This window comes from Equus przewalskii, chromosome 9 (genome assembly GCF_037783145.1).
Source record: "Equus przewalskii isolate Varuska chromosome 9, EquPr2, whole genome shotgun sequence".
In the NCBI taxonomy this organism is placed as follows: domain Eukaryota; kingdom Metazoa; phylum Chordata; class Mammalia; order Perissodactyla; family Equidae; genus Equus; species Equus przewalskii.
The window spans coordinates 20,579,630-20,596,603 of record NC_091839.1 but is presented as its reverse complement, the minus strand read 5'-3'; the positions used below and the strand labels follow the sequence as shown (position 1 = coordinate 20,596,603).

The 16,974-nt window shown below is 48.6% G+C and overlaps 1 protein-coding gene across 1 annotated transcript; it reads left to right on the top strand.

The window, feature by feature from the left end:
• The first annotated feature begins 9,713 nt into the window (after window positions 1-9,713).
• On the top strand, window positions 9,714-16,742 carry LOC103558392 (sialic acid-binding Ig-like lectin 13). The gene is made up of 9 exons (XM_070633340.1): window positions 9,714-9,811; window positions 9,877-10,260; window positions 10,488-10,766; window positions 10,995-11,042; window positions 13,757-14,005; window positions 14,275-14,322; window positions 15,475-15,732; window positions 15,838-15,973; window positions 16,093-16,742. The coding sequence occupies exons 1-9, from the start codon at window positions 9,754-9,756 to the stop codon at window positions 16,133-16,135; spliced, it is 1,503 nt and encodes a 500-aa protein (XP_070489441.1). The 5' UTR covers window positions 9,714-9,753; the 3' UTR covers window positions 16,136-16,742.
• The last annotated feature ends 232 nt before the right edge of the window (window positions 16,743-16,974 follow it).

Below are 16,974 nucleotides of genomic sequence, written 5' to 3'. Positions count from 1 at the left end.
CAATGACACTCGGTCCAATCAACCAGAACCAGTATGGCAGACCTGGTGTCATTCAGAGCCCATGGCATGAATCTGAGCATTAATGCAGTGAGACCCCATGAGGACCCTGCCCTCAGGAGGTGACTGAAGGCTCAGAACACATCTCAGCCTTCAGAGACACATTCTCCTTCCCCCATACAGATCCCAGAGCTGGTCCTGGCCCTTCCATCCTGGATCCCCTATAACCTGGAACATCTCATCTGAAACCCTGTCTCTTTAGTCAGGAGCGGTGGGCTTCCTACATCACCACCCCTTCAACAGCCCTAAACTGAGATTCTGACAGATGTTGGGGAATTGACGCCCTCCAGAAAGACATGTCAGTACCAGATGTAGCTCCCCTTAGCCAGCCCCAGTGCTCCCCTGGAAGTAGGTGGCAGCCTGGGGAGCAGTCTCAAGGAGCCCAGCTTTGTACCTTCTTATCAAGAGAGCAAAACGTCAGAGCCCCTCCCAGGGCAAGGTTCTGCCCCGTGCAGCCAGAAGAGACACTAAAAGACACCCACTCCTCCCTGTTTATCAGGCCGGGAGGCCATAGGGAATGTTAACCTGGGATCTTTGTGACAACCCCCAGCCCCAATCCTTGCTGCCCTGCTTGGGCAAACCCCATTACCCCAAGTGCATCAGACCACCAGGGGGAGCCATGAAGTTGTGAAATATAGCAACCCTGATCTTGGTCTACATCCTCTTGGTGGGGGGGGGGGGGGGCGGTAATAAGTGGATGGAGAGGGTAAGAGGCAAGAGCCCCCATCAGCTTCCAGAGAAGAAGAGTGGAATAGGAAAATAATATTAATATTGCTAATAACGTTAATGATAACAACTGTTTCCTACTTATCACTCCTACGTAGTGAGACTGTAAATCTTGAGACAGGCTGGTCTCTGAGTGACAGGGTCGGAGGCAGGCGTCAGGAAGCAGTTGGTGGGAAAGAGCACGGATTGAAGGAGACGGATGGAGGGAGAAGACCGGCGCAGTGATCTCTGGTTGAGCAGCAGAGGGCGCCCTAACCGGGGCCGGGAATGTGGAGATGGAGGCACAGCCGCAAGGGGACGCCATGGGGCAGGCGGAGGGGCACAGACTCCAGGTTCTCAGGGAAAATTACCTCATCTCTGTGGGCCTCGGTGTCTCCATCCACAAAGCGGACCTCACAGGTCCTACTTTTATGAATTTGAGAACGAAGACTAGGCTCATGTAATTGGCAGCAACAACAATACACACAAAAAGCACGGAGAGAGAGGGGTCCTTCCATCATATGAACCCTGGAATCCAGCCACATCTACAGTCAGGTCAAGTGATGTCCTGAAAACAAAAAGGCACTCAGGAGGCAGAGAGAAATAAGACAGGAGCCCAGACCTGGCCGGCAAGCCAGTGCTTACTCCAACCCACATTTTGTCCCTCACTGTATATTTTTTTTTGAGCTTGGGGATTTGGAGAATACAGTTAGAAACAGATGCTCCAGAGACAGGAAGATGAGATTCAAATCCCGGCTCCAACATGAGCAGCACGAGGGGGATCTGCTCTTTAAAGTGAGATCACGGACTAGCCCAGGGTTCTAACAGCCTGTTCTAAGCTGATGACGACTCAACTTCAATCTCATACAAAAACTCTACCCTTTCTCCTCCCAACACTTTATGTCCTTGATGTCACAATTTACATCTTTTTATAGTGTGTTTCCTTTAACAAATTGTTGTAGCAGTAAATATTCTTAACAAGTGTAAACTACTTTAAACTTTAGTATGAAAGTTAAAAGTTTACACAAACCATGAGAGTTTGACAGTATTCTGCATTTGTCTCTATATTTAATTTTTCCAGTGAGTTTTAAACTTCCATATGCAATCACGCGGCTGTTTAACATCCCTTCAACTTGAAGAGCTGTCTTAAGCATTTCTTGGAAGACATTTTGCTAAGAGGAATAAGCCAGTCACAGAAGGACAAATGCTCCATGATTCCCCTTAAATGAGGATCTAAAATAGTCAGATCCATAAAAGCAGAGAGTAGAGGGGCGGCTGCCAGGGCTGGAGGGAGGACGATGGGGAGTTCTTGTTCAACGAGTATAAAGTTCCAGTTTTATGCAAGATGAACAAGTTGTGGAGGTCTGATGTAAAACATAGTGCCTATAGTTAACAATACTGTAGTGTGTGCTTAAAACATTCCTTGAGAGGGTAGATCTCATGGTAAGTTTTCTTAGAACAACAACATATAAACCAAAAATGAAAAACCATGGGGGTGAAAGGAAACTTTGAGAGGTGATGCATATGTTTCTTACCTGATTGTGGTCATGGTTTCCCAGGTGTGTGCATTTGTCCAGACTCATCAAATTGTACACATTAAATTTGTGCCATTTTTCATACATCAATTATACCTTTAAAAGACTGTTTTTTAAAAAAATGAGACCACAAATGTGAACCTCATCATTACACTTGTACAATGGAAAGGGATCACTACCACCCTCTTCGGCGGGTCCTCAAAAGTCTCAGGATCTATTGTGGGTAAGGCATATAGAAGCACAATTAATTGATGCTAAATGCTCAATACAAACCCATTTCCTGCATTGGTACCAAACACACATGGCTCTTGCAACCACAGACAGACAGGATTCTGCCCTCTGCATGATGTCAGGCAGCGCTGGGTGCGCACGTACAGGCTGCTCAGAGCTTGTGTAAACAAGAGAAACAGCCACGCTTGTGAGCCTTGACCAGAGGAGATGCTTCCCAAAGCAAAAACACCCATAAGAAAAAGCCTGACGTGGGTGCCAGATCCCCAGCGGTTTTGCACTGTGAGTTAGAAGAGTTTGGAACAGGCTCCATCCATTTATTCAAGCATTCGTTCATGGAAAGCTGTACTGAGCACATGCCCTGTGCCCAGCCCTGTCCTTGTGTGGTGATGGGGAAAGGTTGGCGACATGACCGAGGAGATAGGAGGATTCTGTGCGCTAAATGCACGTGATAATTTGGAGCATGATTTGTAGTCAGAGAGACCCATGTTCCCATCCCCTTTCTCTGCTTCTTAGCAGGATTAATGTGCCAGCGTGATGACAAGCAGTCACTCGCTGATACCTGCCCAGGATGGCCTTGGTCCCTGGTAGAGAAAGCAGGTGCCAAAGGACAGGACATGGGCAGGCAGCCAGGAGACAGCAGGTCTCACTTTCCCAGGTGTCTTGAGGCGTGTCTGTTGCCCTCTCTGGACTGCAGTGACCCCTCTGAAAAATGAGGAAGTGAGCACGTTCTCCCAAGACAGCCGAGCTCTGATAGAGAGCAGATCAGAGGTTCCTCTTCTGTGCACATACACGATATCACACACACACACAAACACACACAAACACACACACACACACACACTTCGTGTGAGGCTTCCCTTTGGTCCTGTAGCTCTTGATTCCTTGAAAGAAGGAACCTAGACACCAGACAACCCCAGAAAAAAAGCTCACCCCTCCCATTCCAGAGCTGCAGCTGCCTCTGAAGTCTGGGGTGAGAGGTAGGGCGGGGGGCTGAGGCCGAGCCTCTCACCCACACAGTCCCTGCCTGAGCATCTGGATTTCAAGCTGGAAGTGAATAAGTCCCTGAAGATACAGGAGGACTTATGCATCCCTGTGCCCTGCCCCATCTCCTGTCCTTGAGATGACTGGAACAAGCCCACACTTGCCTGTGGCTTCTGGTTCCAGAACCGGGACAAGCCTGGTAAGGATGCTCTGGTGGCCATGACCTACCTAGACCACACACTGCAGGTCGACACTCAGACGATTCTACCTCCTCAGGGGACCAGAGAAACATAACTGTGCTTTGAGCATCGTCAACACCAGGATGATGGTGAATGGGACATATTCCCTCGGAGTGGAAAGAGGAAATGCAGAATGTAATTACTTACGTGTCCTGCCTCCTTTGCATGTGATAGATATGGAGCTGCTGATAAAGAGGACAAGGATGGAATGTAAGGACCCTATGGAACCTCAGTGCTACGGACTGAATTGTGTTCCCCCCAATCTTAACCCCCAAAGGTGATTGTATTCAGAGACAGGGCTTTTTCGAGATAAATGAGATTAAACGAAGTCGTAAGGATGGAGTCCTAAGATTGGTGGCTTTATAAGAAGAGGAAGATAAAAAGATCTCTCTCTCCCTGTTTCCCTCCATGTGCCTGCAAAGAGGAAAGGCCATGTGAGGACACAGGGAGATGCCTCCGTCGGCAATCCAGGAAGCAGGCTCTCACCGGGAACTAAATCTCCTGACACCATGATCTTGGACTTCCCAGCCTCCAGCTGTGAGAAATAAACTTATACTGTTTAAGCCACCCAGTCAGTGATATTTTGTTACAGAAGCCCGAGCTGACTAGTTTCCTGTCAGCCCGCGGAATTATTCAAACAAGCCCATCAAATCCCCCTGCAGGAGCCAGGGGTCCCCGTGCCCTCTTGTTACAGCCCTGCTTGTTCACGCCATTCCTGAGTGCAGCCCTCACGGGACCTGCATGGTGAGGTGTCCTCCTCCCCTGGGCAGTGAGTCTGCATGACCAGTGAACAGCTGTTGATCTCACTTGCTCAGTATTGGGTGTCGGATGCTCAGCCATCCCCATCACCCTCGGGTAGGAATCGCCCCTCACCCATGGGGTGAATAAGAAATGATCAGAACGTCCTGGAGGGCCACGTGCTGAGCCACTCCCGGCCCTCCGTGTCCTCTGTTCTGCGTGGAGTGAGTTTCTGCATGGAGTTAGTTTCAAGAGGCTGGTCTCTGGGATGCTGCTGCTCAGCAGGTATGACAGAGGATGGTGGATGGAATGATCTCCAGCTCAGTTGTGATGAGACCGAACAGCTCACCTTTACTCTCTGGTTCAGCTTCAGGAAAGCCCAGGGACACAGAACCACTCTGTCCTGCTGGTGCCAGGACAAGGGTGTTTGTGGTGCTCGTCCTGGTAATCCTGGGTCCTAGCCATGATGGGACCTTGAGGGAAGGGCCTGGGGCCTGTCCATGATGTGGCTGAGGCACAGGGGTCTTGAGGATGGGAGACTTGGGGAAGCGGGGTATGGGGCAAGGACAGGGCAGGGGTGACAGCAGCTAAAGATCCCCTCCTCTGTGCAGCCTCTGCTGATGCTTCCATGGCGGGGCGGGGTGCGGGGGAGGGATTTGAGTGTTCCCTGCACTGCATCGCACAATAGCCAAGCCAGTCAGGACCTGGGGCTCCTTGAGGTCGAGTCTGTTCACCTCCCAGCAGAGCTCCAGAATGGAGCCGGGCTCACAGTGGTGTCTGGTGAATGCCAGTGGAACAAACCAGCTGGTCTCCCAACGTGGGAGGTCAGAGAGGTGACTGCAAGAAAGGAGGGGAAGCCTCCCCAAAGATGTCTAGGCATCTGTACCACCTGGAGCTGACACCATCATGGGGTGCAGACATGGCCACCAGCAGGGATGTCAGGGTGACCACGTGGCAGGGCGGGAGAAAGGAAGGTGAGAAATGAGGCAAGACCTGCAGGCCACTGAGGAAATCGAGAAGTGCCAAGTGTCTCGGGAGCAGAAACAATGCAGGGGGGAGGTGGGAAGAGCCCCCTCCACTGCTCTGCCCCAGGCAGATCTTGCCTCCTCATTGACCCTGGGCACACAGCAGGGTCATATAGCTGGGACTCTCCCCTCTTGTCCCCTGAGAGTCCAGGCCATGTCCAGTCTGCTGACTTGTGCCCAAAGCAGCCGGCCGAGAGAGCCTGCAGCCCCACAGTCCAGCTTGTGTTTTTCCCCTCACAGGATCTACCAGGCACGTGCTGTAGATTGTCTGTCTCCCCCAGGATGGGGAACATCTCAAGGGCATGAACAGGGTCTGTTGTGTCTCCTGTTTGCCTCCAGCTCTAACACGGAGCTTGGTCTGTGTTTGTTGAGTGAGTTAATGAGTGAATGGCTGCCTCCTACACTTTGCCTAAGACACTTACTGATCTTTTATACCCCAGACACTCACACAGAACCTCCAATACCCCATACCTGGAAGAACTCACTGCCCCTAGAGTCTAGAGCAAGGATTCTACATCTCGGCTCTGCTGACCGTCGGGACTGGGTGATTCCTGGTTGTCAGGGGGCCGTCCTGTTCACCATAGGATGTTTAGAAGCATCTCTGGCATCTACCCACTAGCTGCCAGTCCCACCATACTCTCAATCTGTGACAATCAAAGGTATCCAGACAAATTCATAGACACACAGAACATAGCGTGGTTGTCACCAGGGCGGGCAAGGGGAAATGGAAAGTCATTTTTTTAATGGCCACAATTTCTGTTTGGGAAGATGAAAGATGTTCTTGAGATGGATGGTGGTGATGGTACCAAAACAATGTGAATGTACTTAATGCCACTGACCTCAGCAATTAAAAATGGTTAAAATGATAAGGTTTTTGTGATGCGTATTTTACCATAATAATAATTTAAAAAGCAGCCAAAGATTTACTCAACCACTTCACCAAAGAAGAAAAACAGATGGCAAGCAAGCACAGGAGGACATGCTCAACATCACTTGTCGTTAGGAAATTACAGATTAAAGCCAGCAGGAGATATACATCTATTAGAATAATTTAAAAACTGAACAAAAATAAAAGATAAATAATCTTGATAATAGCAAATACTAAAGAGGATGTGGAGAAGCCAGAATTCACACACGCTGCTGGTGGGAACACCAATGGTACAGCCCCCTTGGAGAACAGTTTGGCAATTTAGAATAAGGTTAAACCTCTGCTTTCCATATGACCGAGCTATCTGCTTCCTGCATGTTTATTTACCCAAGAGAAATAAAAATGCATGTTTCCACAAATGCCTGCATGTGAATACATACAGCAGCTTTATGCATAGTTGTCCCAAACCTGGAAACAACCCAAAATGTCCTTCAGTTGGTAAGTGTGTTCAAAATGGGGTACGTTGAAACAATGGGGCACCAGCCAGCATTTAAAAGAAATATATTATTGATACACATGCTTAGTAACATGGAAAAACCTCAAATGCATTATTAAAGATGGATGAACCCAGATTTTGAAGACTGCATTTTGCTGGTTCCATTACTACAACACTCTGTAAACAGCAAAACAAGAGGGATAGAGAACAGATCAGCACTATTTAGGGGTCATGGGTGGAGGGAGCATCTGGCTCCCCAGAGACAGCACGAGGGAACGTCTTGGGTGACGGCTCCCTTCAGTCTCTTGACTGTGGTTGTGGTTACACACTGAAAGACATCGGTCTATCCTCACAAAATTGTATACGATGAAAAGTAAATCTCACTGTGTCTGAGTTGAAAATAAATTAAAAATAAAAAACAAAATGAGAGCCAGCTCTGATGGCCTAGTGGTTAAACTTCGGCACTCACGGCTTTGGCGGCCTGAGTTCGCTTCCCTGTCACAAACCACACCACCTGTCTGTCAGTTGTCATGCCGTGGCAGCAGCTCACATAGAAGAATTGGAATGACTGACTACTAGGGTATGCAATAATGTCCTGGGGCTTTGGGGACAAAAAAAGAGAGAGAGAGAGAGAGAGATTGGCAACACATGTTCGCTGAAGCCAAATCGTTCCCTGTAGAAAAACAAAAAGCAAACAAAACAAAACAAAAAAGCATGATAAGATGTCTCTACATTCCCACTAGAATTGTTAAAATTTAAAAGACTGATAATTTAAAACACTTTATCAGTTAAATAAAAGTTAATAAAATAAATAGTTAATAAAATAAAAAGTTTTAAATAAAGTTAAACTTTAAAACTGATAAAGTGTTTAATGAGGGTGACAAGATGCTAGAATTCAGGTATTTTTGCAGACAGTACTGTAAAGGTTAAAACCGTTTTGGACAACAGTCTGATAATTTCTACTTAAGTTAAGCACATGGTTACTCTTTCATCTAACAGTTCCACTTGTTGCAGGTACTATTATTTGAGGGTGAAAATATGTCCATAAAAAGACTTACTTCTTAATATTTATGGCCCAAAACTCAAAAATCTCAAATGTCTGTCAATAGATCAATTAACAAAAGATTGCAGTATACCCACAAAATGGAATACTACTCAGTAATCAGACATTATGAATGACAGAAACATGCAACCTGGATCCATTTCAAAAATAGTGTGCTGAGTGAGGGAAGCCAGACACAACTGAGTACGTTTCTAGGAAAATCTCAAAAAGACAAAATTAATTCACCAAGATAGACGGTATATCAATGGTTACCGGGAGTGTAGGTGGGAGTGATGAGCTGCAAATAGTTGTGGGTTTTCCTTTTGGGGTAGCGGAAAGGCTCTATCTCTTGATGGTGGAGTCATAACTGAGCTGTATACATTTGATGAAATCCATAGAAATGCAACTTTCAAGTGGATATATTTTACCTTATGTAAATTATAAGTTTCCTTAAAGAAACACGAGAACTCACAGAACCTTCCAGTCCATGAACGTGGTATAACTTTTCTGGACTGTGAAAGCAATTGCATTGGGGTTTCCTTTACGTGCCACACTCTTACTTTTTTGATAACCCAGAACTAGTATTATTTTACTTATAAGAGAATCAATCCGCTATATATGAAATGAGGGTGCAAAATCTCGGTTAGTAAGGTTGAAGGAACGGTTCTCTAGAAACTACTATATTTGAAACATTTTCCAAATCGATGGTGGCAAATGCATTTATGTCATTGGTGGCAAAGATTTCCCAGACTTATATGACACAGAGTGAGATGCAAAACCACATGAGCTGAACCTAAAATTTTAAATGTAGCTGTACATTCCACTCATTTTCTAGAAATATTATGTTTGTTAGCCACATGTAACTGTGCTAAGAAGATGTTTTCCATGACAGGAAGCACTAATCTGCATGATGAGGATCTAAAACAATTCACTCCAGTCCACACAACGCTGAACGGCGGCATTCAGGGAAAAGATGTTTCCTCTGCACTGGCTCCTAGGACATGGGCTCTCCTTTTTGTTTTAAATGAAGATGCTGCATGGTTTTTATTTTACACGTGCCATTGAAACTTCATGAATCAGCATACAATCAGTTAAAAAAAAACTCTACTCATATTTTAGAAATAACCCAGTGTTCTTGCAGGACACACAGCAAACTCATCAAAGACTGAGATCTAAAGTGCAACAGTTGAGTGTTTGTGGAAGAAGTGACTCCATTGGGTGGGGAGCATCTCACAGGCATGGACCAGGCGGGTCATTTCCCTTCTTGTCTCCAGCCTCCCCAACACATAGATGCTCACTAAGTGTTTGGAGAATGAATGAATGATTGGATGCTAATTTCACCTCAATTAGTACTTTCTTCTTTGCTTCTACCCTAGACCGTCACACAGACCCTAAAGTATTCTTTACCTGGCAGGACTGACCACCTGGGCTTTAGATCAGGCTGTGACCTTCTGTGGCCCAGCAGGAGCTGACCAGCTCCCTGGTGTAGACGACATGCTCAGAAAATCACCCTAGATGGGAGGCCCTTAGAGACTCACTATGTCCCACTCCTCAGATGGCCTCAGAGGGCCTGGTCCAGGTTCAGGTTCTGGAGGGAATCCCTGAGATGGGGGCAGGACACAGGGTCTGCTCCTTTTCTGCTCTCCCCTGGGTTGGAATCAGGGTCTCTGGATCGTGGGGTGTCTGTCCCATCTGTGCAGAGGGGGAACAAGCTCCAGTCTTCAGTTCCTCTTCTGTGAAAGGCTGAGGTCATGTGCTCCTCCCCAGCTTCCGTTGGGCATCCCCACAGCCCCCTCACTCCCTAGCCTTCCCCTTCTCTTTTCAAACACAGGAAAGATGCCCAGAACCCTCTATTCAGAGATGCTGCCACTGCTGCTGCCCCTGCTGTGGGCAGGTGAGTGGGCCGAGGGGAGAGGGGCTGGCGGGCAGGAGTTGCAGCTGACCCTTGTTTCCCCTCAGGGTCCCTGACTCGGTATGACACATTCTGGTTGAAAGTGAAGATGTCTGTGACTGTGCAGGAGGGCCTATGTGTTCGTGTGCTCTGCTCCTTCTCCCACCCATGGGATAACTGTACATACGCTGTCCCAGCCCACGGCTACTGGTTCCAGGAAGGAGCAAATATAGACCAGGATGCTCCTGTGGCCACAAACAACCCAGATCGTGAAGTGCAGGAGGAGACTCACGACCGATTCCACCTCCTCGGGGACCCCCAGACCTACAGCTGCTCCCTGGACATCAGAGATGCCAGGAGGAGTGACTCTGGGACATACTTCTTTAGGGTGGAGAGAGGATCTTTTGTGAGATATAATTACAGAGACCACCAGCTTTCTGTGCATGTGATGGGTAAGGTTTGGGGTCAACGAAATGACATATGGATGGGACTGAGGGCTCCAGGGCACAGCTGGAGGGGATCTCCTACTCCTCACCCTGGGAGGGGCTCAGGGGGACCCAGGAGGATGGGACGCCTGAGCTGTTGGGATGAAGATGGCTGGCTGAGGCAGAGGTTGCTCTTAGAGTGACACCTGGGGTCCCCACTTCCAGGTTTGTGTCTCTATCTCTCCCCTCCTCAGCTCTGACGCAGATACCTGACATCCACATCCAGGGTATCCTAGAATCTGGCGACCCCAAGAACATCACCTGTACAGTGCCATGGGCCTGTAAGAGGGGGACACCCCCCACCTTCTCATGGAGCGGGATGGCCCTTACCTCCTTGGACTCCAAGAATCCCCATTCGCCAGTGCTCACCCTCACCCCGGGGCCCCAGGACCACGGCACCAATCTCACCTGTCGAGTAATATTCCCTGGAGCAGGAGTGAGCACAGAGAGGACCATCCAGCTCAACGTGTCCTGTGAGTGTCAGGCCAGGATGGCCAGGTCCCTGAGGGCAGTGGGTGTGGAGGAGGAGGAGGGGGAGGCAGGGCCTGTGATACTGGGTGCTGGGTCCTGCAAGCTGGCTCTGGGGAGGAAGGAAAGAGGACTCCCAACCCCACCTCTCCCCCTTATTTCTAAAGTACTGGTGGAAAAGGGCCAACACCCACCTTCCTGCCACTGAAAAGGGAACAATTATGTCTGTCCAGATGCGCCACAGAACCTGACCATCAGCGTGTTCCGGAGAGAAAGCACAGGTAGGGAGCAACCTCTCCACTCTAGGGGTTGTGGTGGAAGCAGGGTCTGTCTCCTCCTTTCAGAGCAGAGCTGGGGCCCAGAAGTCAGATGGGAGAAAGGCTCAGGCCAGGTTTTGGGGCAACAGAGGTGGGAAGCCTCCACTTATTCATCAGCTTAGAAACTGTCCTCGACCCACCGATGACCCTGTTCTCAGGGGGCTGGCATGGCCTCTTCAATGTCCGATGGATGTGCTGTCCCCATGCCAGGGACACATCCATGTCCCAAATCCTGCCCTCATTCTCCTTAGGATCTGGATCCCACCTCCTCCTTCAGCCTCCTTGGATCATTTTAATGTTAGTTTCTAAAATAGGAAGCATAAAGTGTGTCTTAGTCTGGTTGCCATTACAAATTGCTCCAGACTGGGCAGCTTAAACAAGAGGAATTTATTTCTCACAGTTCTGGAGGCTGGAAGTCCAAGATCAAGGTGTCAGCCATTGGGTTCCTGGTGAGGACTCTCTTCCTGCCTTGTAGATGGCTGCCTTCTGGTTGTGTCCTCACAGGGCTGAGAGAGCCAGCTCTCTGGTGTCTCTTCTTATGAGGGCACCAATGTCATCATAAGAGCCCCATTCTCATAACTTCATCTGACCCCAATCACCTCCAAAGGGCCCTTCCAGATACCTTCCAAATACCATCACACTGGGGGTTAGGGCTTTAACACATGAATTTGGGGGAAACTCAAGTCCATCCCCAGCAAAATTTAGTAGGAATAAAACAGTATTCAGAACCTGTGTACCTCCCTCTTGGTTATCTCCCCAAATATAACCTATGCATATACATTTAAACAAACGCACATATGTACACATCATACTATACACAATGCTCTGCATCTTTATTATTATTTTTAATAAATTTTTTATGTGGAGTAATTTAGATTTAGACACAGTACAGAAAATTTCCATAATCCCTCAGCCAGCTTCCATCATTGTTAAAATCTCCCATCACCTTGGCAAATTTGTCACAACTAAGGAAGTGACATTAGTACATTTCTTTGAATTCAAGACATCTTTGTCTCAAACTTAGTGTGTCATGGATACACGATATTGTATTGTATCAACTCGAGATATTGATGAGTCCATAGTTTGCTATTTGGAAGTAAATTATACAATACGGTAATTAATTGATCTCCTGATGGTTGAAAACTAGAGTGTTTCCAGTCTTCTACTCAGACAAATAATACTGCACTGAATAAACTCTTACAAACATTCCCAGGTGTGTGTGTGTGTGTGTGTGTGTGTGTCTTTGTGTGTGTGTCAGATAATTTTCTGGAAAGGAAAGTCCTGGATCAAAGGGCACGAATGCAGTTTCTACAGATGTTGCCAATCCCACTGCATGGAGGTGCTTCTGCTTCTCCTCCCACCTGCAATGTGCCCCCTTGCCTGCTGAACGTGTCCATCCTCTTTGATCTTAAGTGGACTGACGGTCATGTTAAGTTGCAGTGTCATTTTGTGACTAGGTTGAATATCTTCCATTATGTTTAAGAATGGTTTGTATTTCTTTGCAGACTTTTTCTTGATGGTTTGAAGAAGCTCTTTTCATATTACAGACATCAGCTCTGTGTTAGTGGAAAGGATTGATTTCCAGTCTATTGATGGCCTTTTGACTTAGCATATGGAGATTTTTCCAGGCAGAAACATGCATTTTTCTTCTGAGTTGCTCTCATTGGTGTACCCGGTGTTGGTTCTGACTGGTTGGCAACAGCCAACTGTATCCATCTTTGCCCAACTCTACGTTCAGTTCAAATTGGTGCTTGATATTGACCAAGATGGGAGTATTCACCAAGGAAATTGGCAAATAGTGTAGATCAGGACTCCTGCCTCCCCCCACCATGAATGAGATGGTTGTTAAATATTTACTAGTAAACCACTGGGTACATTTATCAATGTTTTCTTTCCTCTCTCTGACTTTCCCCACTCTAATATTGATTTTTAAATCTCCCATAATTTCTTCCAGCAGCCTCATATACAAACACTCCCAAACATGCCCGTTGACTCAAACCTCACAGAACTATTTCCTTTTCCCCGAGCATGCAGGTCGTTTCACACCTCCGCTGCATCTGCACCTCTTGTACCTTCCTCCACAAGGTCCTTCCATCAGCATCATCCTCTAACCAGTTCCCACTCAATCTCAGGCTCTGTTGAGCCTCTCCTCCTCCAGGAAGCCCTCCCTGTCCTGAGAGTCTCAATGCACTCCCCTCCTCAGGGCTCCTTCCGCTGGATTTGTCCCCATCACAAGCCATGTTGTCATATTGCTCTGTGGGGGCCTGCTTTTGGGGATCTCACCAATGAGGCTGTAAGCTCTCATGCACTTCCAAATTACCAGGTCTTAGTGAAGCATTGTAAGATCAAGCGACATTATATAAACATTAAATGACGAGGATCTTAGATGAAAATCTGGGATCTGCACTGGCATAGATGGCCAAGACAAGTGACCTGGGGGTCAAGGCAGTTCAGGAGAATGCACAATAGCCACTTGGAAAGGCTGCAATGCCTGCTCCTAGCCCTGTTCCCTTGGGGCTGAGCCAAGACAGTATGTGCTCCTCAGGGAGTGGAAGAGAAGACACAGATCTGCATCATGGAAGGAAAAGAGAGAGAGACAGAGACAGAGAGAGACAGAGACAGACACAGAGAGAGCCCCTAATGATGTCTTGGGCACAGCTTTCTTTCTGTCTTGCCAGGAGCTCAATCTCTGGGCAATGGCTCCTCTCTTCCAGTCCAGGAGGGCCAGTCCCTGCGCCTGGTCTGTGTCACCAACAGCAACCCTCCTGCCATGATAACCTGGATCCGGGGGAGCCTGACCCTGAGCACCTCGAACCCTGGGGTCCTGGAGCTGCCCCGGGTGGAGTTGGGGCACCATGGGAAATACGTCTGCCGAGCTCAGCACCTGTTGGGCTCCCTGCAAGCCTCCTTGAGCCTCTTTGTGACCAGTGAGTGGAAACACACCTGGGGAAGGATGCCTGGGTCCTTGGGAGGAGAGAGGCTCCTCTGATCCCTCTGCTCTCTCTCCCGACAGACCCCTACAGCTGTTTGGTAGTTCCTGCTCCTGGAAGTGGGGAGGCAGGATCTGGGTGGCATTTTGGGGACTGTTCTTAGAGACATGACCTGGGTCGAGATGGAGAGAATACCCAGACTCCACCACCTGGCTCATGGCCACCCCATCCTACTTCAGGAGGCCTCTTATTTATTTCTGTTCCAGATGCTCCACAGAACCTGACCGTCCACATCTTCTGGGGAAACAGCACAGGTGGAGAGGCCTGGGTGGAATTGAGGTCTCAAAGGTCTAGTCAGGGGACTGCGTGTGGGTTGGACCGAATGAACCCCCGGCACTCTTTCCCCTCTCTTGTCCTGTGTGAGCTCTCGCCACTTCCTGTCCACTGACAAGGCTCTCTAGGGTCTCTGTGAATTCCTAGTTGACCATTCATGTCACCTCCAGTTGCCTCCTCTCTCTTGACCTTCTCTCTCCCCTCACTGTCTCATGACATCCTTTCCCTGGTTCCCTCCTCCTTCTCTGACTGTCCCGTCTCCATCTCCCACGAGGAGACTGAGTCCTCACATCTGGGCATGGAGCATCCAGCCACTTCGTGCACGGTGGTCAATTTGTCCATCCTGGTACTTCCAATTGGACCTCTGCCCTGAAGACCCTCACAAATCCCTGTTGAGCTGAGATTGTCCTAAGTGTCCTCCCCTCCCCCTTCTTGGGCCCTTCCTACCCGAATCACCTGAGTCAATATCCTGGAAGTCACTTCAGACATCTCTGTGTGTCACCCTACACTCCCCATGACTCAGTGAGTTTTGATACTTGACTACCTGAAAATGTCTCAAATCCCTCTCTTCCTCCATCCACACAGCTGCAGCCCCACATCTGGCCTCCATTCTCACTCACTCTCACCTGGACATGAGTGAGAACTGGACAGGACCAGCCTCCTCTCTGGACTGCCAACCTCCAGTCTGCATCCTTCCACCTGCCAGATTTTGGACTCCACAGGAATCTCTACATACCCCAGAGCTGACCTTCTTCCTTCCTTGCTCAGAACCCTCACAGAGCCCCATGTGGCCCTCAGGAGAGAAGCTGAAAGCATCACCTTGTGGAAGCCTCAAAGTGGTCAGACCTACATGTGTCAGCCCCTGCATGGTTCACACACCAAGGTCCACTGCCTGGCATGGTCCTTCCTGCATCTAGACATGGTCGACTCTTCCTCAGATGTCCATCCCCTGTCCCTGTCCTCCATCCTCCAGTTGCCTCTCCTTCCCCCACCTCACTTCATGATCTTCACCCCGCTCAACCCTTGCTTGAAATGCTGTCTCAGGAACACTATTTTCCATTCCTGCATCTGTGGGAGGGCAGAGGGAGAGAGGGCTTCTCAGCCCTGCCCTATGGCTCTCTCTGTCTCCCTAGTCCCAGTGGTCCTGCGCAATACCACCTCCCTGCGAGTCCAGGAGGGCCAGTCCCTGCGCCTGGTCTGTGACACTGATGGCAACTACCCTGCCAGGCTGAGCTGGTCCTGGGGAAGCCTGTTGCTGACCCCCTCTCAACCCTTGGATCCTGGGGTCCTGGAGCTGCCGCGGGTGGTCTTAGAGGATGGAGGTGAATTCACCTGCCAAGCTCAGCACCCTGGGGGCTCCTACTACATCTCTGTTAACTTAGTTGTGGAGGGTGAGTACAGCAGGATACCTGCGTTCTAGGTGTGGCCATGAACAGGCTCAGATGTGGACTTTAGGAACCTCATCTCTCCATCCTTCTCCCCCTTTTCTCCAACAGGTATCTCCTCTTCCTTCCTCCACATCTCTGGGGAGCAGCGGGGCACCTGGCCTCTAGTCCTCACCCTGCTCAGGGGGGTCCTAATGGGGGCTGGCTTCCTTCTCACCTATGGCCTCACCTGGAGCTACTACACTAGGTGAGAAGCGCTTCTCAAGGTGTCCTATACCGGGAGACACCTTGGGTGTCTTCACCCACATTGTCCTCTCCAGAGCACACCCTCCACAGCATCATTGTTGAGCTCTATTTCCCCTGCAGGTTCAGAGGATCCCAAGGGGATAGCTTTGCAAGGTGTGACTGAGCCCCCTACCTCCCAGCCATTGAGAGTTGTGGGCTCCAGAACCCTGACAGGTGGATGAGGATCCATCAGACCACTGTGTCCCGAGACCTTCAAAGGCACAGCTTTGTGGAGCCAGGAGGGGCTGCATGACATGGCCCTGCCTCCTCTGCAGAAAGGACCCTTCACCTCTGGTCCCCAGCACTCTTCCTGATGGTTCCACACAAAGGGCTGGAGGGCATGTGAGGAGATAGATATTTTCTATTATTAATTTGAATTATACTTCAAGTAATATGTTGCATCTGCTTTCTTGCCTTAATGTGGTTTTGAGAAGCCCACAATTCAACCCCCTAATATAATGTTATAAATTCCCCAACATATTATTCTTTAAAAACAGTTCATTTTAAAGGGATAGTTTTTTTCAAATCTTCAGTGCATGGCTGTGTATTCTAGTTGTTAGTTCTCTATGTGAGTCTCTGCCACAGTAAGACAACTGACAGAAGGATGGTTTGGTTCCATGACTGGGAAATGAGCCCAGGCCATGGCGGTGAGAGTGCCAAATCTTAACCACCAGGGCTGGCTGAAAAGATATTTTTTAATTAGAAGAATAAACTCTTTTATATTGATCTGCATATTAACCATTTCAATGGCTCTTCATTCCTTTGTACACATTCCAGTGTCTCTATTGTATCACTTTCCTCTTGCTTGAAGATCTTTTCATATATTTCTTGTAGTGGTGGTACACTGGGGATGAAACCCCTTGGCTATTTTTGGTCCAGAAAAGTGCTCACTTACATTAGCTTTGGAAGGATCTGTTTATTGTGTAAGATATTGTAGGTTGACATTTTTCCCCTTTCAGTTCT